Consider the following 26,013-nt stretch of genomic DNA (forward strand, 5'->3'; position numbering starts at 1 on the left):
TATACCCCACCCTTCTCTCTGAATCAGAGTCTCAGAGCTGCTTACAATCTCCTTTATCTTCTTCCCCCAAAACAGACACCCTGTGAGGTGGGTGGGACTGGGAGGGCTCTCACGGAAAGAGCTGCCCTTTCAAGGACAACCCTTGTGAGAGCTATGGCTGACCCAAGGCCATTCCAGCAGCTGTAAGTGGAAGAGTGGGGAATCAAACCCAGTTCTCCCAGATAAGTGTCCGCACACTTAGCCACTACACCAAACTGGCTCTCACCCCAGGATTGGACCTTGGAAAGTCTGGAATAGTACAACCTGTGGATCATAACTAGTTATGACAACCTGTATTCATGATGACATTTCTGTTGTTGAGGGTTTTTTATTTTTTACAGAACACACTTGTCCATTATAGTGCTACCAAATGTGTCCTCAAGCATCAGATAATGGGACAATCTAGCGGGGGGAGCTAGCAGCAGCATAAGCAGACACCATCATGAGTGGAGTCATTGACCAAGGGGAGCTATGCAAGAAGGATATGCTAGTGTTTGTTGGGTAACATCAATGTTTCAACATAATTCTTGATTGCAACATGACACAGCAAACATGAGAGTGTCATAAATAAATCTGTCATTTTCATAAGAGATAAAGGACAGCATGGCAAAAAACTAGAAGATCCCATAAGGTATAAGGTGGATAGTCCACATTTTCTAGCAAACCCTGTAACTAAAATGACAGCTGTAGCTAAAATGACAGCTAGAACTAAAATACTTATACTTTATTTGATTTATATCCCGCCCTCCCCACCAAAGTAGGCTCAGGATGGCTCACAGTATAAAACCAAAACAAAGAATTCAAATCCATACATAAAAAATTACACATTCAATAATTAAAACAGTTGGAATAATTTGGTGCTAGTCTTAGATGTTATATAGTTTCAATGGCAACAGTATTTCTTCAATTTCCCTAAGATGCAAGGCTCAGTGTCAGTTGAAAGCCAACCGGAAGAGAGTGGTCTTATAGGTCTTGCGGAACTGGGCAAGGTCCCGCAAGGCCCTCACTTCCTCTGGCAGTTTTCCACCAGTAGGGGGCTGCAATTGAGAAGGCCCTCTCTCTAATGGTCTTTAATCTGGCCTCCTTTGGCCTGGGGATTGCTAATAGATTTTGAAATCCAGATCTAAATACCCTCTGGGGAACGTGTGGGGAGAGACAGTCCCTAAGGTAAGCAGGTCCTAGGCCATACAGGGCTTTAAAGGTGATAACCAGCACCTTGTAGCGAATCCGGTATACTATTGGCAGCCAGTGCAGTTCTTGCAGTCCCAGCTTAATTTGCTCCCACCTGGGAAGCCCCAATAGCAGCCTGGCCACCGTGTTCTGCACTAACTGCAGTTTCTGAGTTTGAGACAGGGGCAGCCCCAAGTAGAGGGCATGACAGTAGTTCAGTCTCGAGGTGACCTTTGCATGGATCACAGTTGCCAGGTCTCCGCATTCGAGGAAGGGGACCAACTGCCTCACCCGCCTAAGATGGAAAAAAGCAGATTTTGCAGTGGCTGCTATCTGGGTCTCCATTCTCAAGGCAGGCTCCAGCAGCACCCCCAAGCTTCTGACCTTGTGTGCCATTGTCAGTGGCACACAGTCAAATGCTGGTAAGGAGATTTCCCACCGCAACTCAGGCAAAGGACCTCTGTCTTCGCTGGATTCAGCTTCAAGCAACTCAGCCTAAGCCATCCTGCCACGGCTTGCAACGCCAGGTCCAGATTTTCTGGGACACAGCCAGGCCGGCCATCCATCAGCAGATAGAGCTGGGTGTCATCAGTGTACTGGTGGCAACCCAACCCGTACCTCCGAGCAATTTGAGCAAGGGGGGCATGTAGATGTTAAACAGTATCAGGGAGAGCACCACTCCCTGAAGCACCCCACAATTAAGCGCGTGCCTCCGGGATGACTCTCCCCCAATCACCACCCTTTGTCCCCGACCAGCTAGGAAAGAGGAAAGCCATTGCAAGGCCAATCCCTGAATCCCTGCATCAGCAAGGCGGTGGGTCAGCAACCAATGGTCAACCATATCGAACACAACATCAGTACCACCGAGCCGCCTCCGTCCAGATGCCACTGGAGGTCGTCCACCAGGGTGACCAGCACTGTCTCCGTCCCATGACCTGGGTGGAAGCCAGACTGGCGGGGGTCTAGGATGGAAGCCAGAAACCTCTGTAGCTGTAGCACTACTGCCCTCTCAATAATTTTACCCCAAAAGGGTAAATTCGAGACCGGCCAGTAGTGTGCCAATTCGGCCTGATCTAATGTAGGTTTTTTCAAGAGAGGGCGAAACACAGCCTCTTTAAGAGGCATTGGAAAAAGCCCTTCAGAGAGGAATCTATTTATGATATCCCATATAGGATATCTAAGCTCCCTCTGGCAAGTTTTAATTAGCCAGGAGGGGCAAGGGTCCAAATCACAAATTGTTAGGCGCACGGTGGAGAGGATTCTGTCAACTTCCTCCAGGCTGAGTGTTTCAAAGCGATCCAAAACTGGTCCAGAAGACAGGCACAGGGCCTTGAGTTCATGTACTGTTTCCAATGTGGCGGGGAGGTTGTGGTGAAGCAACGAGATCTTATCTGCAAAAATTTTTTGCAAAAGCCTCACAGCCAATTTCCAATTCCCTAAGGTTTGGCCTGCCTTGTGGCACTGTTGTAAGAGACCGAACTGTACTAAACAATTGTGCCGCGTGCAAAATTGCAGACGCAATCTTGGCCGCAAAGTACGTTTTCTTTGTGGCTTTGACTGCAATCTCAGAGAACCTCAAAAACTCTCTATAAGATGTTCTTGTTGCTTCGTCTCAAGTCCGCTGCCATTGCCTCTCTAGCCGTCTGAGCCCTCATTTCATCTGCCACAATTCTGGGGTATACCACGTGCTAGCTTAGAACAAGGGCACAGAGGACACTGAGGTGTGACTTCATTGATGCCTCTGGAGAGCCAGCCATTCCAAGACTTGACCAGGTCATCCAGAGAGTCGCCAGGGGGCCTGGAATCCCATAGAGCCATTTGGAACTGCTCAGGGTCCATCAGGCTCCACGGGCGAGCCAAAATGTGCTCACCGCCTAAACAGGCTTGAGGTAGGACATCCACACGAGCCTTGAGGGTGTAGTGGTCTGACCATGGCACTGCTTCAGCAGTAATACAGTCCTCTAAAATTCCCACTGCAAAGATCAAATCTAGCATGTGCCCCGCCTGGTGAGAACTCTATGGCACAGGTAATTTGGGAAAGGGGTGGGGGAGTAGAAAAGGTTATTGGAATCAGGCTTCGTATAGTGCTTTTAACTGAAAAAAATCTGCTGTTAATTTTCTAGTATTCTGCCTGCATTGAGCCACAAATTCCAGATTTAAAATTGGCTAAAGCCACAGAGGAGAATATTCCTTCAGAGGCGAAGAACTCCACGCAGGTATGGACCCTCAGTTGTTGAGTATTGTGTGGTGGGTGTGGGGGCTTGTCAAGGTTTGTAAAACTAAAACAAATGCTGTCTTTTTAACAGGAACAGCAAAAAATTCCATTTGGCATGACGCCCGGGGAACGAGTCGTTGCCATGAGAAAGCTTTTAAGCATGGAAATTTTTGAAGATTCTGACTGTATACCGCCCCAGAAAAGGAAATCAGCTATGTCAGCATTAGTTCGTGCTGTGGTCTATTCGATAACAATGTATTGTATCAATGAATTTATATATGATTCTTGTGAAGGATGCCAGCTTCAATCGCCCGGGCAGAAATCTCACGCATGTCTTTCTTGGTCTGAACAAATGGTAGACTGCAAGGTGAAATCTGTAATTGATGAAATGTCAATACATTCAATAATGCAAGTTGTGACCTCAGTTGCCTATTCATTGAAATGTCTGCTCTTCATGCAAGAGATTATGGACCAAATATTTGTTTTATTGAATAGAGTTGGGGACACCCCAAATTCACGTAAAATGCTTGAAACAATTTTGAAAAACTCTGACAGTGCAATGGTTAAATATGTTGAAGATTTGCATTTTCGTTCATTTTTTCTGCACCAGAAAAAAATGGCATTTCTGTGATGTAAATAAAAGAGATATTACAGCTGCTTTTTACTGTCTGTTTTGGAAATAAACCTTGTAAATAGACTGCAACTCCTTTTTTCACTGTCTGTAAATAAAAAGGAACCATTTTAAAGAAATCAGTGCTGTTATTACATGCCCAGGCATGCCCCCATATTGTTATCACATGTGCAGGCATGCCCCCATGAAATGAAGGCCTGGTGGTTGCAAGGGAGGGAGGGTGCTGCATACCGGTTAAAGCTGGCAGCATTTTAAAATTACTAGGATGGTTAGCCCCCCCCCCCCCATTTACTGGCTGCTGTTTTAAAAAAAAAGTTTGGGAAGGGGTGTTGCAAGGGAGGGAGGGTGCTGCATACTGGTTAAAGCTGGAAGCATTTTAAAATTCCTAGGATGGTTAGCCCCCCCTATTTACTGGCTGCTGTGTTTTTAAAAAAAATGGGTAGGGAGAGCCTATATATATGTGCTTCCTGAAGCCATGGCTGCTGCTTCTCTGAGAGTGTGTGGGAGGGGAGAGGAGGAGGGGGGGAATTTTGCAGTCATATGGATGGAACCTGGTTACCTTTACAATTCATGGACAATCTCTATTGGATCAGCAAGTCACATGGCTAGGAGAACCAATCACAGCGCTCCTTCACACATAGTAGTGGTCTTGATTAGATTAGGGAGTGAGTCACATTCTTTTTGGCCAGAGGAGGAGAAGGTCAGAAGACATCTTTACCTAGAGGCTGCAGGTAAGCCATGTGCCACAATTTTTTTAAGTGATTAGAAATTAATATTGCTTGTAATTTTTGTATGTTTGAGCCCTTTTACTACCTGTAAAGCAGGTAGTAAGTTTATGGCCTGTTTGCCCCAAGCATGCTTAATGAGAAGAAAGGGGGGGGGAGTAGTATGGGCTGTTTCAGTTTTTCTTGATTAGATTAAGGGGCCAGGCACATCCTTTTCTAGCTCACAGGGATGCACTAAAGGGAGACTTTTTTACCTTGAGGTGTTTGTCTTAAGCTTTATAAATGGGGATAATAATTTAATGCTGTAAAAAGGCTTATTTGTGATCAGTCCTTTTCAATATTCTTTGTAAATTTTAGGGGTTAAAAGAACAAAATATGTCAGAAATGAAGTCTTCAAAAAACAAAGGTATATATTGCATTCCTCTCAGTTTTAAAATCAGTTTGTTGTTGTTTTTTAAGAGGGGTATGTGGTGGGGGATAATTTAAAAATGGGTTGGCTGCATTTTAATATGCAGGCCAGAAGAGACCACATGGCTGTGAAGAATGGTGGAAAATGATACATTCAAAAATACCATGTGGTGAATATTTGATTTGCCTTTGTGTGTGAGGGCAAAGGGTGAATGAATTTAAGGGCCTTTTCCTTTTTAAAAAAAAAAACAGCATGCCCTTGACAAAGATGATGATGGGCCTTCAAAGGAAAATTTCTGTCCTCCCTTATCCCTGTTGGAAACCAAGAAATGCCTGAAACCGCTGTCTGTTGAATTTTTGCTTCACTGTTCTGTGGAGAGTCAGTTTTGTGTAGTAGTTAAGTGTGCGGACTCTTATCTGGGAGAATCGGGTTTGATTCCCCCACTCCTCCACTTGTACCTGCTGGAATGGCCTTGGGTCAGCCATAGCTCTGGCAGAGGTTGTCCTTGAAAGGGCAGCTGCTGTGCGAGCCCTCTCCAGCCCCGCCCACCTCACAGGGTGTCTGTTGTGGGGGAGGATGGTAAAGGAGATTGTGAGCTGCTCTGAGACTCTTTGGAGGGGAAGGCGGGATATAAATCCAATATCTTCTTCTGTTCTGGATTATCATTTTAAAAGCAAGCGTAATGTTTAATTTTTTTATGGTGGGGAAATGATTTTTTAACTTTGTGCCTATGTAATAACTCTCCACTGTAGATGAGAAAAGGCGCAAATCTGATGAAGCACATATGGGCTGTAAGCAAAACATACCAGACCAGCAAATGCTAGGGGGTGTTACGAAACACAAAGGAACCCTAAAAGGTGTGTGTGTTTATATATATATAAGAACATAAGAGAAGCCATGTTGGATCAGGCCAATGGCCCATCAAGTCCAACACTCTGTGTCACACAGTGGCAAAAATTTTTATATATATACACACACTGTGGCTAATAGCCACTGATGGACCTGTGCTCCATATTTTTATCTAAACCCCTCTTGAAGGTGGCTATACTTGTGGCCGCCACCACCTCCTGTGGCAGTGAATTCCATATGTTAATCACCCTTTGGGTGAAGAAGTACTTCCTTTTATCCATTTTAACCTGTCTGCTCAGCAATTTCATCAAATGCCAACGAGTTCTTGTATTGTGAGAAAGGGAGAAAAGTACTTCTTTCTCTACTTTCTCCATCCCATGCATTATCTTGTAAACCTCTATCATGTCACCCCGCAGTCGACGTTTCTCCAAGCTAAAGAGTCCCAAGCGTTTCAACCTTTCTTCATAGGGAAAGTGCTCCAGCCCTTTAATCATTCTAGTTGCCCTTCTCTGGACTTTCTCCAATGCTATAATATCCTTTTTCACTGAAAATGTCAAGACAGTGTGCGTTTGCAATAAAAAAGGCCAACGCCATGCTGGGAATTATTAGGAAGGGAATTGAAAACAAATCAGCCAGTATCATAATGCCTCTGTATAAATCGATGGTGCGGTCTCATTTGGAGTACTGTGTGCAGTTCTGGTCGCCGCACCTCAAAAAGGATATTATAGCATTGGAGAAAGTTCAGAAAAGGGCAACTAAAATGATTAAAGGGCTGGAACACCTTCCCTATGAAGAAAGGTTGAAACGCTTAGGGCTCTTTAGCTTGGAGAAACGTCGACTGAGGGGTGACATGATAGAAGTTTACAAGATAATGCATGGGATGGATTAGCCACAGTGTGTGTGTGGCTAATCCACTATTAGCCACAGTGTGTGTGTGTGTGTGTATATATATACATATATATATATATATATATTTGGCCGCTGTGTGACACAGAATGTTGGACTGGATGGGCCATTGGCCTGATCTAACATGGCTTCTCTTATGTTCTTATGTTCTTACAATAGTTGCGGTGCAAATACTTAACAACCAAGCCACAAGCTTTCATTCATTGGGGCTAGTTGGCTGTTGCAATCCCTTAAATACTGCTTTAAAAGACAGCCTTGTTGGTTTCTGGAAAGACTCTGAAAGAATTTTACAAAGTTCTACTGTATGTCCAAATGGGGGAGCTCTGCAGATAGGAGTGGGGTAGGTCAAGGGGCCTCATCACACACACAAAAGGAAAAGCAAACATTTGAAACTGAGAAAGGTTTGGCAAAGAGTCCTTCAAAAGCTCCTGAAGAATGCAAAAAAGTTTAAATATAGACAAAAAAGAAGTGACTTTCTGTTAAGGTTTCTTAGCAGAGTCAGGGGCTCTGAGTGTGCAAATGGTAATTCAGTTCACGGTGCCCCTCTCAGCACAGAGGCAGAGCCTGCTGCTGCTGCCACCATTTTGCCAAATAACAATGCTACTGCTGAACAAGGCCCCTTGTCACCCCCACAAAAGCAGTCCTCTAGACCCAACACACCAAAGGTTTACCTAGAAAAAGTTGGGAGAGTGGGAACGACATCTTGCAAACTTGCCAATGGATCAGTATTCAGAGGCCTTCAGATTAGTAAACTTAGAGCAGTTAAGCCACCCCGTCCTCATATAAGAGACAATACGGGAAGCTATTCAGGGGCTTCTTAACGATATGAGAGCCAGAGTCCAGGATGGTGATTTAGTGCAGCTCTATATCGACGGGGCGGGGCTAAGCGATCCCCTGCATTCTGTAAGGAGGCCAGCAGCTGGCTTTCCTGATGAGTTTATAAATCAGATGTCATACATCATGCAGAGTAATGCCGAAATTCATCTTCATGGAACCCTGCGCTTAATTATGATAGTGATAAGGAATGGGGGGGAAGAGGAAAGAGGGTTATCAGTTCCATCCTCTATAATGAAGTTATAAAAAAAAAAGCGGTAGCATTTATTAAATCCAGATCATGGCAATTGTATTCTGTGCTTTGGGATAAGTCTTATTGGTATCATGTCAGAGAAGTTGGTAACCATCCCCAAATTAACAGAAAGGGCACGGCTGTTGTACAGAGAGCTTGGGTTTTCAGATGAGCAGGAGATATTATTATCGGATGTTGCCACCTTTGAAAAACATTTAAAGGTAAATATAGGAGTGGTATTGAATGGCGGTAAAGGTTGGGAAATTTTTAGAACAGGGCCCCCTGAATACCAGAGAACCCATTTTGTTTTTAATCATGAGAATCATTATTACAGAATAATTAATTTGAAAGGGTTTTAGGGCCAGAAAAATTATTGTCAGGTGTGTGGTAATGTTTATAGCCATTCACATCTGTGTAAATACAGCTGTCGTGTGTGCTTGGACCCCAAATGTAGTCCTCAGCAGCAGTTATAATGCAATAACTGCAAAGTTTATTGTAAATCCCGGATCTGCCTTGAAAAACACAGGGATCTGCCAGACATCTGCAAAACAAAAATATATTGTAAATCATGCCATTCTTATGCTCCAAAGAAACACACATGCCGTGTTCGCTGGTGTAAGCAATGCAAAGAGCCTGTTGGGGATATAAATAGCCACCGCTGTTTCATGCCTCCTCTTAAAAAGGTTGAAATTGGCAACAATTATATTTTTTACCATTTCGAATGTATGCAAGAGACCGGCATACATATTCCAAATTATATCTATGCAATGGGGCTAAAGGAAAGTGATACCTGGGAATTCAAAGGAGAGGGCTGTGTGACAAGCTTTATTAAAAAAATCATCAACAAGAAATTAAAGAATTATAGCTTCCTCGCTCATAATGTGAAGGGGTATGATAATTACTTTATCATTAGGCAATTATTTGCAGAAAAGATGGAAGTCAACCTGCTTATGCAAGGGGGGGAGCTCATGTGCGTCATGGTTAAGAAGCTAGGCATCAGATTTCTGGATAGCTTAAACTTCTTGCCAAATGAAGCTGGCCACAGGCCATGAGCTTCTCGGGATGTAAGGGGTTCTTCCCCCATTACTTTAACACAGCTGCTAATTGGGAGTACGTGGGGCCAATGCCTAGGATGGAGGATTATGGGATTGATAACATGATGGAGGATGAGAAAGCAGAGTTTCTTTCCTGGTACATGGAGAACAAAAGCAATGAATTTAACCTACAAAAAGATCTGGCCTATTATTGTCAACAGGATGTTAAAATCCTGAGAAAGGCTTGTCTCTTGTACAGGGAGGAAATTATATCCATGTCAGGAATTGACCCCTTTAACACATAACTCTCGCTGGGGTTTGCATGGCAATGTATAGGCACATGTTTTTGAAACCTGATACAATTGCCCTCCTGCCGCATGACCATTACCACAGGCAAGAAAAGCGTTTTTCAACCCCATCCATACAGGGGCTAATGTATAATGAGCACAAGGAGGGTCTCCAGATACAGCATGCCCTGAAAGGTGGTGAGCTATAAGTAGGAAATTATTTTCTTGATGGTTATGTGATGGTTGGGGGGTGGCCAACAGCCTTTGAATTTAATGGGTGCTTTTTTCCATGGTTGTCCCACATGCTACAGCCCCAGTGAGAGAAACCCGCTGACAGATTCATCCTTTGCTGACTTAAACTAAAGAAAGGAAAGAAAGTTACTTGAAAAGCCAGGGGTATGCTGTTAGATCCATATGGGAACACGAGTGGAGGGAGACGGTTACAGCTGACAGGGAGCTTGGAGGCTTTCTGAGTGAGAAGAAATTTCCATCACCGCTGCTCCGCAGAGATGCTCTCTTTGGGGGCAGAACAAATGCCATTTACCTCTATTACAAGGCTAAAGCTGGTGAAAAAATACATTACTATGATTTCACCAGCCTGTACCCTTTTGTCAACAAGACAAAGAAATATCCAATTGGACACCCCCAAATTATTTATAAGGATTTTGCTCCCATATCTGAATATTTTGGTCTGGTCAAATTGAAGGTGTTGCCACCTCAAGGTCTGTTTTTCCCTGTATTACCCTACAAGTTGGGGGGCAAATTTCTGTTCCCCCTCTGTCACACATGTGCAGAGACTAAGCAACAAGAGCATTGTATGTATTCTTCACTGGAAAGAGTGTTAGAAGGCGTGTGGTGCACAGTGGAACTGATGAAGGCCCTCGAGAAGGGGTATCAGATCATGTCTATTAGGGAGGTGTGGCATTTTGAGGAAAGCTCTGAAGACCTGTTTTCGGAATATATTACAGTGCACCTCCGCCAAAAACAGGAGTCTTCTGGCTATCCTAGCTACTGTACAGATGAGGGAGAAAGGGCCAAATACATACAGGATTACCTAGAGAAAGAGGGTGTTCAGCTGTGTCCTGAACACATAGCTATCAATCCTGCAAAGAGGAAGATTGCAAAATTATTTTTAAATTCCTTGTGTGGCAAGTTTGGACAGCGTTCAAACTTGGTAAAACTACCATAGTTAGGGATGCTACCAAGCTTCTAGAATTTGCCTTTTCCCCAGCATATGATGTGTCAGGGTTTGACATAATTGACGATGAAACAGCAAGCGTGTCCTGGAAACATGCAAAAGATACAGTTACCTTAGCTGGCAACACAAATGTTCTGATTGCATGTTTTACAACATCCTATGCACAGTTAGAATTATATGAAATTTTAGACAGACTGCAGGACCGCGTCGTTTACCATGACATCGATTCAATAATTTTTGTCAGTAGGAAGGGGGATTTTATTCCGGCTCTTGAAGATGATTTAGGAGATCTGACATCAGAACTCCCACCAGCTGAACATATCACAGAGTTCCATGCCATTTAAGAGCAGTTTTTCTTGGAAAAATTGGTCACTGTGAAGCTGACTCAGCAAATCTATTTTTCTGCTTCCAGCCACTAGAGCTGCTCTTTTAACAAACCCATTGTTGTCCCCATCCAAGGCAGCTGATTCATGTTGAGCAGCTGTGTCTTTGTAAAACAGGCCTGCAGAGAACTGAGTGTTCAGAGTATCATTGCTGTAATTCAGTACAGCTTCTATAAATCCTCTGTATGGATATGCGTTAGGCGACTGCAAGATGAGCCTGTCTCCCAGAGTCATATCCAGCGGGCTAAAGATGGACGCGATAGGGTAATTCACCAGACTTACCCTTGCATTTCTGTCAAGGTCTGTCCCGTATTCTTTCCTGATTTTGCTGCACATGTAAAGCAGGGTGTGACGGAACCGGCCCGATTCTGCCTTCAGGCCCGGTCCCGTCAGCTCCCTATTGAGTCGCCAACTCCTGGAGGGAGCTATTTCTCCTCCTGCCCCTTGGGCTCGCTGCCACCACCTGCTCAGTCCCGGGGTTCAGATTGAGAGGAACAGGACTCCCAATCCCCCTCTCCAGCTATGAGGCTGGGCCTCCAGGTCCTCTGCCACCCTGCACTTGGGTTTCACAGAGACCTCAGCGCTTCTTTGGGGCACCCCTGGAGGATTGGCACCTTATCCAACTGCATGCCTTCCCCCTTCCCCGGGGCCCCCTTCTCAAAAACAGCGTGGTCTAAAGCGGTCTGGGGATCTATGTGGTACAGACTTTGACTGCCAGCATTTTAAACAGAAAAAGCATTTATTTAAAAGGGAAAAGGATATGGAAAGAAAAACAAAACAAAAACAGTTGCATCTACAAAATTAGCACAGCCCAGCACAGCACAGCAAACAGCATAACAAAGAAAAGTTGATTATAAACGCATCCGGCTGGCCCTGATCTAAACTTGCCCTGTCTTGTGAAGTACTTACTTAGTCTGCCTGCCTGGAGGCCTCATTTTCCTGAGCAGGCCTCCCCCACAGGCAGGAGCCTCCATTGCTCACCACATGCTCGCTCGAGCCCCAGTTCAAATCTCCCTTCTCTTCCTGCCTAACACATGCAAGGAACAACAGCACTTCCTGCCTCTCTAGGAGATTTTCCCCCTAGCGTTGTTGGTTTGGCTCTGGAAGGGAGGGGGGAGTGAGGGGAAGGCTACAAAGCCTGCTGAATGGATTTACTGATCCCTGCCTTTTTGGATGAAGCACCAACACTCTCAGATGGCGTTTCTCCACACAGGGTATTATTTAAATCCATATAATCATCTCCATTTCCAGTGATGAAAACATCAAGTGGCGCTGATTTTGACAAAGCAGCCAGGGGAGGACCTTCAATATATAGACATCTCTCAATGCTGTTTAAAATATATCTTGGGGGCTCGGGAGACGTCTTCCTGCCCTTCTCTTGGTCTTCTGCTTCTGATGGATCTTGCGCGTCACAGCTTTTCTTTTAAAGGGGCGTGGTGGGCCAATTAGTTGCGCCAGTGATGCCTTTCTTTTAACTCCACGCTGTCTTTTAAGGTACATGAGGCCTGAGCCCTCTTGTGGCATAGGGGGACTCACTTTATTTAGAACAGCGCCAGAAACATGACCTACTACATCTTTGGCTATATTTCTGGTGGTGGTTCTCACATGGGGCTTCATGAGTTCAAACCCCCTTCTCAAGAGGGACAGCTTTTCTGAAAAGGCTCTGGAAAATTCCACCTACCCCAGCCCCATACATCACTGGGGCACCATGATAACCAGGAAGAGCATAGCCAGCCTGGTTCTTGTAGTAATTCCTATAGAGGTCAGGATCCCCATAGCTTTTTAAGAAGACCATGTTTGCATGCTTAACAGACCAGGCTTTTTCGCAGACGAAAGTGAAGCTTCACGATTACCTTACCAAACTGGAATGGCACGTTCTTGTTCTGGTCCGTCTTTATTTCAATAGTGATGGTGTCTATATCCCTTATTCACAGGAATATAGTGTGGCTTGTCATAGATATTATTGATACAGTCGCCAGTCTCTCCTTGCACAGTGATACAACGCAGTAATGGTACATATGCATCACCCACAATTTGGTGATTCACAATGTCTGTGTAAATGTACAAAGTGTTGAACCCCCCTTTGATGTCTGCTGTAAAGTTTATATTTTGGATTGCCTTATCTGGGGGTGCCCCTAAAAGGTGAGCCAATTCTTTAGAAGCTGAAAAGGTATAAGTAGACTGTGCTCTTAGACCCATCTTCCTACACAGTGGGTCATAGTCCATGCTCAGTTCGGGGGGGGGGGGGGGGATGTGACTGTATGGTGTTGTTCAGTCTCACCACCAGGTCAGGAATGCTTTTACAATAGCTGCTACTGAATCTGTATTTCCACTGTTTCTCCTTGGTAGCTATTACAATGGTGGAATCTTCGGTGAGGATCTTCCAGCTGTGAGGATACTGTATTTCCACAAGCCCAACCTCCCAGGCCCCTGGAAGGTCCAGTGACTGTGCTAGATAGTGGTGAAGGCCGCTGTAGTGTTGTATTTCTTATGGACTATACATTGGTTTATTAGGCACAAGCACCTTATTATGAAGAATTCTAACTAAGCATTGTATTGAGTATGGATAAGGTTCATTGAACTTTCTATCTTCCACTAAATTACATCACAAATATGGCCAGAAATAATTTAAGGTCACGTTGAGAAGGAAATCAAGTTTAACACAAACCTTTACTTCACCCTGCATAAAAGTTATGGACATTCTAACGCTATAGTGGACTAAGGTTAAAAGATGAAATAAGTGGTATCATTTTTGTACAAGTAATTATCTTGCTTAAGAATATCTTTAGTATAACAGGACCATAAAAATTCAAATTAGGGGTAATTTTCCTCTGTGAACAAAAAACCTACAGTTAATATGGGCAATTTACAGCTGATATCTTGTAAATCTTTCACAGCACTCTCCAACATCAGGGTAGCATTATAAGCACATTTCAAATCAGTAAGAAGTCTAGCCCATGGGCAAGATTGCTTATCTACAAAGCCACCTGCCTGGTGTAATTTAGAAGATTGTGCTGGGGAAAGATGCACAAATGGGAAAATATGTTTAAAAAGGATTGTCCTTAATGCTATTTACCAAAGATAATTTGGAAGTTCAGTTAACCCTCAGAGAGAACAAAATTCTATAGTTACTGATGAACACAATTGTGTTGTATTCTCATTCTCTCCTCTTCAATCTCATACAATATTACTCAGTTTCTCATTTCCATATTTAATTCCTCTTTTTCAGTATGCACAAGAGACTAAGATCCAGTTTTTATCTATGAAGTAATACAATCCTCTTTGCATGATGGAGGCACAGGCAATTCCAACTCCATAACCCTATAATTAATGTAAAATGTAGAACAAGGTCTCCATACAGAAACCTGTAAGAACAGTCTTTCTGGATCACCAGACCAAGGGTCTTTGCAGTCTTGCAGCTAGAGTTCCACCCATATTCCCACAAGCAGGACAACAGCCTCCTCCTGCTGATGCCCCCTAACAACTAGTGTTCAGGGACAAACTACCTATGATATTGTGGATCTGTGATCAGATCTTCAGCATGCAATTTCACTGGAAAATGCAGCCAGCAGGGTTGACAGGGAGCCACAGTAATGCAGAAGTGTTTTAACTTCCCCCACCATTTCTCCCAATGAAAAGTGCACCCTACACATGGCTGTTTTATGCCTAATACAGAAAGGCAAGTCTATGTATTGCACTGCTTCCCCCCCACACCCCCGTTCCAGGGATAAAAACAACATGACAAATGGAACACCAGTCTAGATCAGTAAAATGACACAGTCTTTCTTCTCATTGTGGCCCTTCACTGGGCCCCTTCCAAGGCTCCTTTTTCAATACGTTAAAACTGGGCGGTCTGATTATATATTCCCAAGATTTACATATATTTTAGCACTCAAACACATTGCCTCTGGACACAGAGGTTTCATTCAGCCCTCTCCACATCCAAACAGTGCCACTTCTTTTTCTGAGGGTTTTAGGATTAGGATGAAATGACTACAAACAGCTCCCTGGGCTTTTTGCCTGCAACCAGAATGAGGTGCGGGGTGGTGGAGGAGGCAAACATTTAAATCAAAGGTAAAGAAATTGAATTGCTGAGCTCTGTGCAGAGCACAGTCAGTGGCATCCACATTGGTCTTGAATCAGGGCTATAAACTGGAGATTCCTTACAGGAATTGCAAAAAAGAAGTAGCGACCCTGCCTGACTTGGAAGAGGAGCTTCTTCCCAGAAGTCCAGACTGCCTGACTGAAGGGCCACTGGAGAAGCTTAAATCCCATGCTTTTTTCCTAAATATATTTTAAAGCCATATACATTATGGGCCATTAGAAAAAAATAATGAAACTGAGGTTAGGGGAATTAGAGGTTCAGAGTTATTTTGCAAGCAGAATTACTTCTCCTTACCTTTACTGCATTGAAGCAGAATGCATACAGAACAATCACAACTAAAAAGCTTCGAGAAATGCTGTAGAGTGAAGATATCATTCCAGCAACAGCTGCAATACAGAAAACAAAATGTAATACCCCCAGTCTCGACATAACAGCTATAATACAAATCAAAACTATGAAAGACCTCAGAATTTATTTGAATGTGTAATTTCAGGCTCCTTTGCCTGCATAGAATACAATTATTATATGAATTAATGGAGTAGGGGGTAATCCTTGAAACATGACCTTCCATTCATAAACTGATTACAGGCTAAAGGAAACCACAATATCCAGTTTGAAGATATGAATAACAAAGGCCATAACAGACCAAACACATGGCCCATTATATATACTACAGAGGGAAACAGAAGGAATCTAGCATTGCTAGTTAACTAAATATAGTGATCAGGATCCAGAATAATAAAATAACAGCAGCCCTTCTTTCTTACACATGACCATATAAAAGAAATTATCCTAGTGTTGTGGCTTAAATTGCTTATATCTCTCAGGTGTTCCCAATTTCAGAATGGTATTTAGTTGCTTTCCTGATTGTTATACTCTTTGGAAAGTCTATGATTCTTGTTAGCTTACTTGGAATCGACCTACATTTTGAATGAATTTGCTGACAGTTGTACCTATCTGTTTCTAAAGAGATCTTTGTGGTGACCACACTAACATGAAAGGTTATGTTACTCAGCTAACCCTTTAGGTGCAACATGGGAAGCAGGACATGGAGAAGAGCACCAGCAGTTATAAAAACTTGGCCTCATTAAGCTAGTGCTAAGAAAGCTGGGAATAGTGCAATGCAGTGGTTAAATCACTGGTCTATGACTTAGGAGACTGAGGTTCAGTACCCTGTTTGACTAAGGACCAAAGTAGACATGATTCCAGCCATCAGGCAATCCTTTGCTGCTGCCACCATTTTAAAGGAGAATTTAGCCATTTAAAAATTACCTGATTGGGCCCACGGCTGAGGTACTGGGGGGGGGGGGGGGGAGACAAGATTGCCTATGGCTGCCATGCTGCAGGCCTGATCAGGATTGTGTCCTTGTGGCAATTTTTAAATGGCTAAATTCTCCTTTAAAATGACATTGGAGGTCACAGGTTGTCCCCATGGCTACCATCGCATCTAGTTTGGGTCTAAGAATTTCATAGTCTGGACATGCGTCAGTAGTGCCTAACTTGCCTTACAGGATTTTAGCGAGGATAAAAATGTGGGAAAGAGAGCCCTATATGGCATTCTGCAATCCTTGGAGGCTGGGCTAGGCACAAATATGGAGTAGTATTTATTTCCTCCTCCAATGCTTTTTCTCAGTAAGGGTGATGACAGTCTTACTAATTAAACATAGAGTTGAAAAGAAACCCAATTTAAAACTGAGGGCTAAATATCCCATTACCAGTTTCCCAAGCCCGATGCATCTCATGAACTAGTTTTATTTCACACTGTTACAACGTTTATTCAAAAGGAAACACTGCCATTATGTGCCATGGCAATTTTCAGCCATATCATTATATTATAAATCTAATATACATACTGTGTTGATTTTATTTTATTCAATGCATATTGTTTTAAATAGCTAACTGCCTGTATTTATCAATTTTTCTGGGAGTGTAGAGATCTCATGTGGTATTAAAGAAAAAAATTCCTAACATGGATTGCAACCATAGTGCAGGGAGCATTAAAGCTAGAGGGAGGCAAACTCTTTGGTCAACCTCCCCTCCGGCTTCCACGCAACATCTACCTGTGAAGTTGTTTGTGTGCCAGCTAACAAAAGTAGAAGGAGGAGGGAAGATGAAGGTTTCCCTTGATAACATCTCCCCTCCTATCTTAGCAAACTCCACAGTTACTGATATGCCGGTCTGGCCTCCAGTAACTCTAGAGGAAATCAGTGATTTATTGAAGGATTTAAAAGCGGGTAAAGCACCAGGCCCTGATGGCCTTCCCACTAAGGTATTCACAAAGTTTGCCGATTGGTGGCTCTTGCCCCTTGCAAAATTGTTCTTTCATTGATCTGCATGGCTCCATCCCAGACTCTTGGCTTCATTCTATAATTAATCCAATATACAAAAAGGGGGGGTTGGAGTTACCAGAAAATTTCCACCCCATTAGTTTATTATCTATAGTGGGCAAATTGTATGCCAAACATTTAGAACTCCAATTAACTGACTGGATGTGCCTAGGCAACACCTTAGGTCCTGAACAAATTGGCTTCTTCAAAGGCAAATCTGCTATGGACCACTGCTGCACTCTGGCCTTCCTTGCTGAAAAATACATGCATACCGGGACAAAAAAATTATATGCTGCCTTCATCGACTTGAAGGGTGCATTTGATTCAATAGATAGAGCCCAACTATGGATTAAGCTAGGTTACCTGGGAATGGACCCTCGTCTGCTGTTTCTCTTGAGGAAACTCCATTCTAATACTTTTTGCCAAGTGAAATTTTCTTCTAGTGGTAACTTGACTAGCAAAATCCCAGTGTTAAAGGGGGCTAAACAAGGTTGCGTGCTGGCCCCACATCTTTTTAATTTATTTTTAATTGACCTGGTACAATTTTTGAACCCTATTAATTGTCATCTGCCTAAACTAGCAGGCCGAACAGTCCCCTTATTACTTTATGCCGATGATACTACCATCCTCTCTTGCACAAGTGTGGGCCTGCAAAGGTATTTGAATGCCTTCTATGACTACTGTAATTGTAATTCACTCTCTATCAATTATGCCAAATCTAAAGTAATTGTCTTTTCAAATTGCTGGTGCCCACAGGGATGGTTTATTGGCAACTCAACAACTGACCAAACAATTTTTTTTAAATACTTGGGGATCACTTTTAATCACAAGTTAAGCTGGTTTTCACATCGTAACAACACCGTCAACTTGGCTAAATGTTTTGGCTGCTCAAATTAAACAGTTTTTCTTTGCAAGGGGCAACCAATTAGTTCCATCAGCAATTAAGGTGTTCAAAGCTAAAACGCTAGCCCAAACTCTTTATGGTATCCCTATATGGATCTCAGCATTTACCAGGAAAGTGGAGGGCATTCAAGCCTCATTCTTTAGACAAATTCTTGGTATGCCAAAATGTGTGTCCTACTTTGCTCTCTGCTTTGAAGTGGGTCAGTCTTTGGTGGAAACAAAAGCCTGGATTGCAGTGTTTAAATTCTGGCTCAAAATTCATTTTAGAACAGATCCTCACAGCTTTCTTGATTGTATGAAAAGAGACCCATATATTTCATCCTGGACAGCAGTGCTTATGTCCAAATTTAACCAGTTGGGGATAGAGGTTGATGATTTTTTTACTTCTGATGAGTCATATATTTTCAGATGTATTAAATTGAGACTGTGGGAGTTGGAGGAAATTAAACTGCAGCCAACAGACCCTTATATTTGCTCCCTAGCTTCCTCAGTTTATGCTTTCTGCGGCAAAATGCCCCATTATCTATCAGACTTAACCATTCCAAGTCATTGCAGGGCATTTATGTAGGCTAGACTAAATGCATTTCCCTCCAAAGTTTTACAAGGGAGATATCATCGATTCCCTTTAGGCGACAGACTCTGTTCCTGTGGAGCGAATATTCCCAATTCAGCATATATTGCTTGATTGTTCTTTTTATCATAATCTCTATAAAGATTTATTTTGCAAGCTTTCTTTCTCCTCAGATTTGTCTATTCTGCCACCCTGTTATTATTTATTGAACGATACTGAGGGGGGGGGGTTAGCGAGGCTGTGGCAAAAGTTTTGGCTGACATCCTTAAATTTAAATCTGACCATGTATGAATGCATCTGTAAACTCGGTTTCATTTTGATTTTATCTCCAATGTTTAAATTTTTATATTCTGTGTGTTTTTATTTGCAACTGTTATGCCATTAAAGGTTTGGTATGGTATGATAACATCTTTGTTTTGTAAACACAATTTTATTTTATTTTTTCACAATAAAGTAATGTGCTAAAATAAGGCTGCTTTAACAGTGTAGGCATAAAACATCAATGCTTTCGCTTTCAATGTGCACATTTAGCAGAAGTGGGAATTCTGACAGGCCCATCTTGTTAGGAAAAGTTACATCTGCCAAAATCATTTTTTCTACAAAGGGACAGGAATTTTGTCCATTATTACTTCTAGTAACCATGATGAAAAAAAGGGACAGGGGGAACAAAACTAGTGAGAAAATATCACAAACCCGCCTCCAGAGAAACACAGTCAAGTCTGATGAATATGCAGTAATATATTAAATAGAATGAAAATAAGTTAGTCTATTACAATCTATAGCAGTATACCAAAGTCAAATAACAAGTGTGCAATATATAATGTATTCTTGGTGATGGGGGGGGGGGGCAGGGGGATGGCTTCTAGTGTCCTGGCCCCACTGATAGACCTCCTGATGACACCTGGTTTTTTTGGCCACTGTGTGACAGAGAGTGTTGGACTGGATGAGCCATTGGCCTGATCCAACATGGCTTCTCTTATGTTCTTAATGTCAAAAATACAAAGCCAACAATCATGCAAAAAATACAGAGTCCATCAATGAATGAAACAGCAGTCCTCAAAATGTCAAGGTACAAAGGATATAATAATCATTAAGAAGAAAGGATATTCTCATACTCTCAACAGAATTCAACCATAAAATTTACCTGTTTCGATATCAAAGACCTTTCTCAAGAGTAACAGGAGAGTAAGACACGTAAGCATTTCTAAATCTACAATGGGTGCAGTGAAAAGGGAGTTCCAAAGGCCTCAAAAAATACACATCATAGTAGTATGCAGTCCTAGGGGAACTCTGTGAGTTCTTGGCCCCTAGGACTGCATACTACTATGATATGTATTATTTTTGAGGCCTTTGGAACTCCCTTTTCACTGCACCCATTGTGGATTTAGAAATGCTTAAGTGTCTTACTCTTGAGAAAGGTCTTTTATACTGAAATGGGTCAATTTTATGATTGAATTCCATTGAGAGTATGAGAATTTCTTCATAATGATTATTATATCCTTTGTACTTTGACATTTTGAGGACTGCTGTTTCATTCATTGGTGGACTCCTTATTTTTCACATGCTTGTTGGCTTTGTATTTTTGACATAATATATTACACACTTGCTATAGACTTATTTTCATTCTATGTAATATATTACTGCATATTCATCAAGCTTGAGTGTGTTTCTCTGGGGGATTTTGTGATTTTTTTTTCCACTTCTAGTAACCACAACAGAAAGCTGACTTTGTTTTTTTTTTCCAGGTTAGATATTACAAACTGTTATCAGGGCTATAATAAACTGCTTACCAGTACCACCAAATAGTAGCATATCTACTTGTTCCAGGAGGTATATACAGAAAGTATTGATTTGTGGGAAAAGACCAAGGAGAGAAATAGCAGGAAAGCAATATAAAAATCCTGGAATTAAATACACAAAGACCATGAGGTTATTCTTTGCACCTGAAAGTCTCAATAACTAACATTCATGTTTTTGATTGAACACTTTTCATTGTTATGGCATGCAATTTTTCCTATTAATATAAAAAGTAGAAAGGATTTAAAGAACCAATAAGACCCATAACTATTTTATTCTTATGGTCTTATTAAGGTTTTGCCACAAAAGAAGATGCTATGAAGAAAATGGATGTTATAACAGGAACATTTAAAATGTTTGATAGAGGCTAGAAGCAAAAATCTAATTTGATAAAGATTCAATTATAACCTCACTTAAGGCCATTTTCTTAAATGTCTGGAGATTGTACTGAACTTCTTTCCTGTACTCCTCCCAAAATACTTGCTAAGAGCCAGTCAACACATTACAAAGCCCTCATGTTTGTTGAAGGATGATAAATGGACTTGTATTAGATGTTCAGTGGATACTCTGTGCCTCCAGATGCATGTCAGCCCTCTTACAGTGCATGGGAAGAAGCACCTTTAACCCCCACCAATCCATGCAATTTTCACATTCTCAAACTGTTCTATGGAACTGTGTCACAGCCCTGGGCACCTTACCCCTGGGGAAGAGGGATGGGGTGGGGGCTCTGAGAAAGGAACTGCTCAGAAGTAGGAACAAAGAAGTGTCAGTTGGGAGTAGCCATGGGAAGAGAAATAAAAGGGTGCAGCTGCAGGAAGTAGGAAAGCAGCTGGATGGAAGCTGAGAAGCAATAGTGGACAGCTAGGCTTCAAGCCTCTGCAGGCTACAGTATACCCAGCCCCCCAAATACTTGGAAAACAATGTTCCTGGCCAAGAGAGAAGCCTGAAGGAATCTTTCCCACCTGACCCTTGGCTTAACTCTGCAAAAAGGCTGCAGCAATCAGGGCACAAGCTTAATGACCTCAGAGAAGGACTCAAAGCAGCCATAGCAGCTGGTGAAGGGGGTTTGCTCTTACTTGTAACTATTCACTGACTGGCAGTATCCCTCAATCCTAATATCCTAGTCCTGAATGTCATCCTACCAAGTTTCAGTAATACGGTACCTATTAGGTCATAGTCCCCATCCCTTATTAGGACTTCCAGTTCCTCCTTCTTGTTTCCCATACTCTGTGCATTAGTGTAGAAACATTGACATTCATGTTTTATGCTCCCTGAGGTTTTAATTTCTGTACTTACCTGTAAGTTAATGTTACCTAGCATATGAGCCACTCCCCACAAAACTTTGGTGTTCTTATCTCCAGTTATTGGCATTGTACTAGGATCGAATTTTGTCTCACTCCTTCACAAGGGTTGTTTTGTAGAAAAATAGGTGGTGGAGCTCATGCAGGGATTGTTATGCAGCTGCACCTACTATTCAATGGACAAGGTGGGAAGGAGGAGGTGCAACTCTCAGAAAGGTTCAGGAGCTGTGCTCCTGTGAGCTCCCACTGAATCTGAGGCCTGCTTCCCCATATGATTTAGTTTAAAGCCCTCATTAGGTTTGCAAGGCTCTTACTAAAACCATTTTTCCTATCCTTCTGAGGTGCAAACCATTTTGCCTTTGAGGGAGACAAGTGGATAGGGATGTCATAGACCCATTCTTATATTAGTATGGAAAGATGACAAAGTGTGAGTGAACAGCTGCTCCAGCTGCCCTGGTTGCCCTCACAGACAAACGTTGTAGATAGCTGGATAAAGGTGAGTCAGCACTGCTGTTGTTGCTTGACCTCACAGTGGCATTTGACATGGTCAACCATGATCTTTTGGCTCACTGTTTCACCAACTTAGTTCATGGGACTGTCCTTTAGCGGCTTTCCTCATTTGTCCAAAGTCAGGGACAGAGGGTGGTGCTGGGACAGAGGGTGTCCCCTAGGCAGCCCCTGATATGTGGTGAGCCTCAGAGAGCCATAATCTCCTCAATGTTAACATCTACATGTGCCCTCTTGTCCAGCTAGCAGAGTTTTGGGCTGGGTTGCTATCTATATGCTGATGACACCCACTATACCTGTTGTTGGGCGGGTGGGCCAGATACCATCCCAGTTAATTTGGCTGAGGGATTGGAGGCTGTGGTGGAATGGCTAAAGCAGAGCCTATGGCTTGTCAGGGGGATGCTGGTGTCAGGCCTCAACCCCCAGCTCTGGATGGTGTATCACTGAAGCTGGCACCAGCCACCTGGACTTTGGGGGTGATCCTGGTTGCCTCACTGACAATGAAATCCCATGTTTCCAACATTGTCAGGCTGGCATTTTACTGACTATGCCAAGTCAGGCAGCTGGCCCCCTACCTGTCACTCCCTGATCTGGCCACTGTAATCCATGCAACTGTCACCTCCAGGTTGAATTACTGTAACTCATTCTATACAGGCCTACCCTTGCTGACCGAGAAACCCCAGCTGGTGCAGAATGCCATGACATGGATCCTTATGGGAACCCATGTACCTTTGGGACTGCCTCACCTGGTATGCCCCCAAGAGGGCCTTGTGCTCCAGTGACCAGCATTTGTTGGTGGTCCCCATCCCAAGAGATATTTAGCTGTCCTTGACTAGGGACAGGATTTTTTCTGCCCTGGCCCCAACCTGGTGGAACTCTCTGCCACTTTTCATCCAGGCCCTGCAGCAATTACTACTGTTCTGCAGGGCCTGCCAGGCAGAGATGTTCCACCAGGCATTTGGCTGAGGACAGTTACAGTTTACATGAGAGACTCCCACTTTCACTTTCCCTGTAAGATAGTAGTACAACTTAGATTTGATGCCATGTTGTTTTCAGGGGAACTGTACTGCTTTTGTTATTTAATTTGGTTTTATTCTGTTTTGGAATGTAATTTGCTGTGAACTACCTTAAGCCTGGCTGTCAGGAAAGGCAGTAAAAAATTCAAAAAATAAAATAAAATAAATTTATGTAGAATATGGCTGTGACATTGTCTGTGGCTGTTGGGCTATTTTTGCCCAAAGCATAGGTGTGTAGGGCTAGCAAACTTTTGTATATAGCCTTGAGTTCAAGTGCACTGATATGATTGAGTACTTCTTGGGCAGACAATGTCCTGCTTACCAACACTTGACTGATGTGGGCACCCCAACCTGACAAGGAGGTTGCGGTGAGTATGACTTCTGGAAGAAGAGATGGAACAGAATCCCTACTACAAGGCCAGCACCTGAAGTCCACCACTGGAGAAAGCCTATCAACTATCTTTGATTGATGGTGACAAAGCAGGTTGAAATTCCTGAAAAACCATAATTGCAGGAGATGCGTGCATAGAGCTGCATTGGGTACTACCAACATGGTGGGGGCCGTTAATCCTAGCCTTTTTTTATTAGTAGGGCTGACTGAAAATATAATTTCTGGCAACAGAGTATTATTTAAAAAATAATATGTAGTCAAAATATTTTTCATATAAATTATTGAATAATTATATTTCTTCAGGCCTTATAATCAACCTGCTTTGGCACTAACACATGTTTATATAATGTGTGTGTATATAACAAATTGACCACTGAGAAAGACCTTAGAGGCCAAAGTGCATTTGGTCTTGTTTTAATGTGGTTCAAGGTTATCAGCCTAGCTAAATTATTGGTCCTGCTTTATTAGTTCAAGGCTTTTAACATAGAAATATCAACGTGCATCAGATTCCAGATTTCTTAGTTCAACTATCTGCCACTTCAAGGGCAGATTGTGCCAGTGTTTTTATAGTTTTAGTGCACTTTGAAATATATAATTTGTTTAATTTATTTCTCAAAATATTTTTTTTCTCTCATCCAACCTTTGAGTACCCAGCTTTGTTGCTTCTTAAGGTTGGGGTTTTTCCTTTTCTGTTTTGGTTTACTAGACTCTTTGAAGAAAAGATTGATGTAGAATTCTTGGCAGTTTGCACTGGTTGAAGAAGGGATGGTGCTTCTGTTAACAAATCTCTCTCAGCAATGGCAGAGAAAGAACTGAGAAAAAGGTCCTCCACTCCCTTTTAATAATAATAATAATAATAATAATAATAATAATAATAATAATAATAATAATAATAATAATAATAATAATGATAATAATAATAATAAGTTTTTATTTATAGCCCGCCCTCCCCGCCAAGGCAGGCTCATTTTATACTAGAAAATGTGAGGTACAGTGTGGGGGAGGGGGACAGAGTGTCCTCAGATGTTTTTTGAGCTTTAAAAACCTCTCTGCGGTAGGCCTGAGCATCTACAGTACCCATTTGGGACTGCACAGGTACCATAACGATGAACTGTCTGGACAACAGAATGCTGGTTAACTGCTAGAATTGTCATTGTAAAGTAGCCAAGCAATCAAAGGACAAAATATACATTTCTAGCATGTTGACTCATTCATGACATTACAGAAAGAAGACGAAACTTTCCTATGGCCCTGGGAACTTCACAAACTACTGTTGGGTCCATTGTGAAAATTACATGTAGCTACATAAGTAACATAATTTTCACAGCAAACTCAATCATTACTCCACAGAGCAACTTGAGAATGAGGGGGTGGCTGAAGCTACTTCTCCCAGTGCATTCCATCTCCCATTGTATATCTGAAACAAAGACTTCAAATCATCCCTCAACAAACATGAGGACCTTGTAACATGTAGATTGTCCCCAAACTACTACTCAAAGAGACTGCAGAGATTTATATTCTGTAGAATCAAAACAAAACCAAATTCCAGCAAGGTAGTTATATTCATTTGCATCAGGCAAAATTACATAGAATCTTGAGTCATCTTAAAGACTAACATGAGCCACAACCCAAAGATTTTTAAGATGCTTTTAAAGATGCTTTTATTCAAGTAGATGTTCATTGGATGTATACTTATCCACAAATTATGTGACTATGAGTGGTTGGATCCTGGGTATATAATTGCCTCCAAATTTGATGACCAATGATTGTAATGTTTTGATACATAAGTTGATGTAAAGTTGGAAAATCAGTAAAGAATACTTGATTGTGAATGATACTGAATCTTGGACTGTCTCTATTCGCTTTGCCTTATGAAGGTGAACTGGTTCAACTGTCCTCATATGTAATGAATGCTATAAAGAACTGAGCTATCCTGTGAATGTGTACTTGTGCAAAAAGGAGACAAAGATCATCAATGAGAAGTAACTGAGAAGGCTAAACTGAGAAATGGAGGTTTTGTCTCTGACAGATCAGCTACTTTAGAACCAAGCTACTTGTGTGAGGAAGAGTCACATGTCATGGGTCATCCTGTTTGTGTATAAAGCAAGGGAGTCTATTTTTAACACGGATGCCCTCAACACCACCCCTTCTTTTTCTGCTTTAAGCATTTATCTCTTAATCCA

General features: G+C 42.3%; 1 protein-coding gene across 1 annotated transcript in view; it reads right to left on the bottom strand.

The window, feature by feature from the left end:
- Window positions 1–26,013, bottom strand: part of PCNX2 (pecanex 2) — a 293,389-nt gene that overhangs the window by 174,248 nt on the left and 93,128 nt on the right. Inside the window, exons 14-15 of the mRNA XM_060242977.1 lie at window positions 20,609–20,719; window positions 15,312–15,403 (exon numbers count right to left, since the gene is read on the bottom strand). Coding sequence (XP_060098960.1) covers window positions 15,312–15,403; window positions 20,609–20,719 — 203 coding nt within the window. The remainder of the gene's footprint in view (window positions 1–15,311; window positions 15,404–20,608; window positions 20,720–26,013) is intronic.

This window comes from Heteronotia binoei, chromosome 1 (genome assembly GCF_032191835.1).
Source record: "Heteronotia binoei isolate CCM8104 ecotype False Entrance Well chromosome 1, APGP_CSIRO_Hbin_v1, whole genome shotgun sequence".
NCBI classification, from domain to species: Eukaryota; Metazoa; Chordata; class Lepidosauria; order Squamata; family Gekkonidae; genus Heteronotia; species Heteronotia binoei.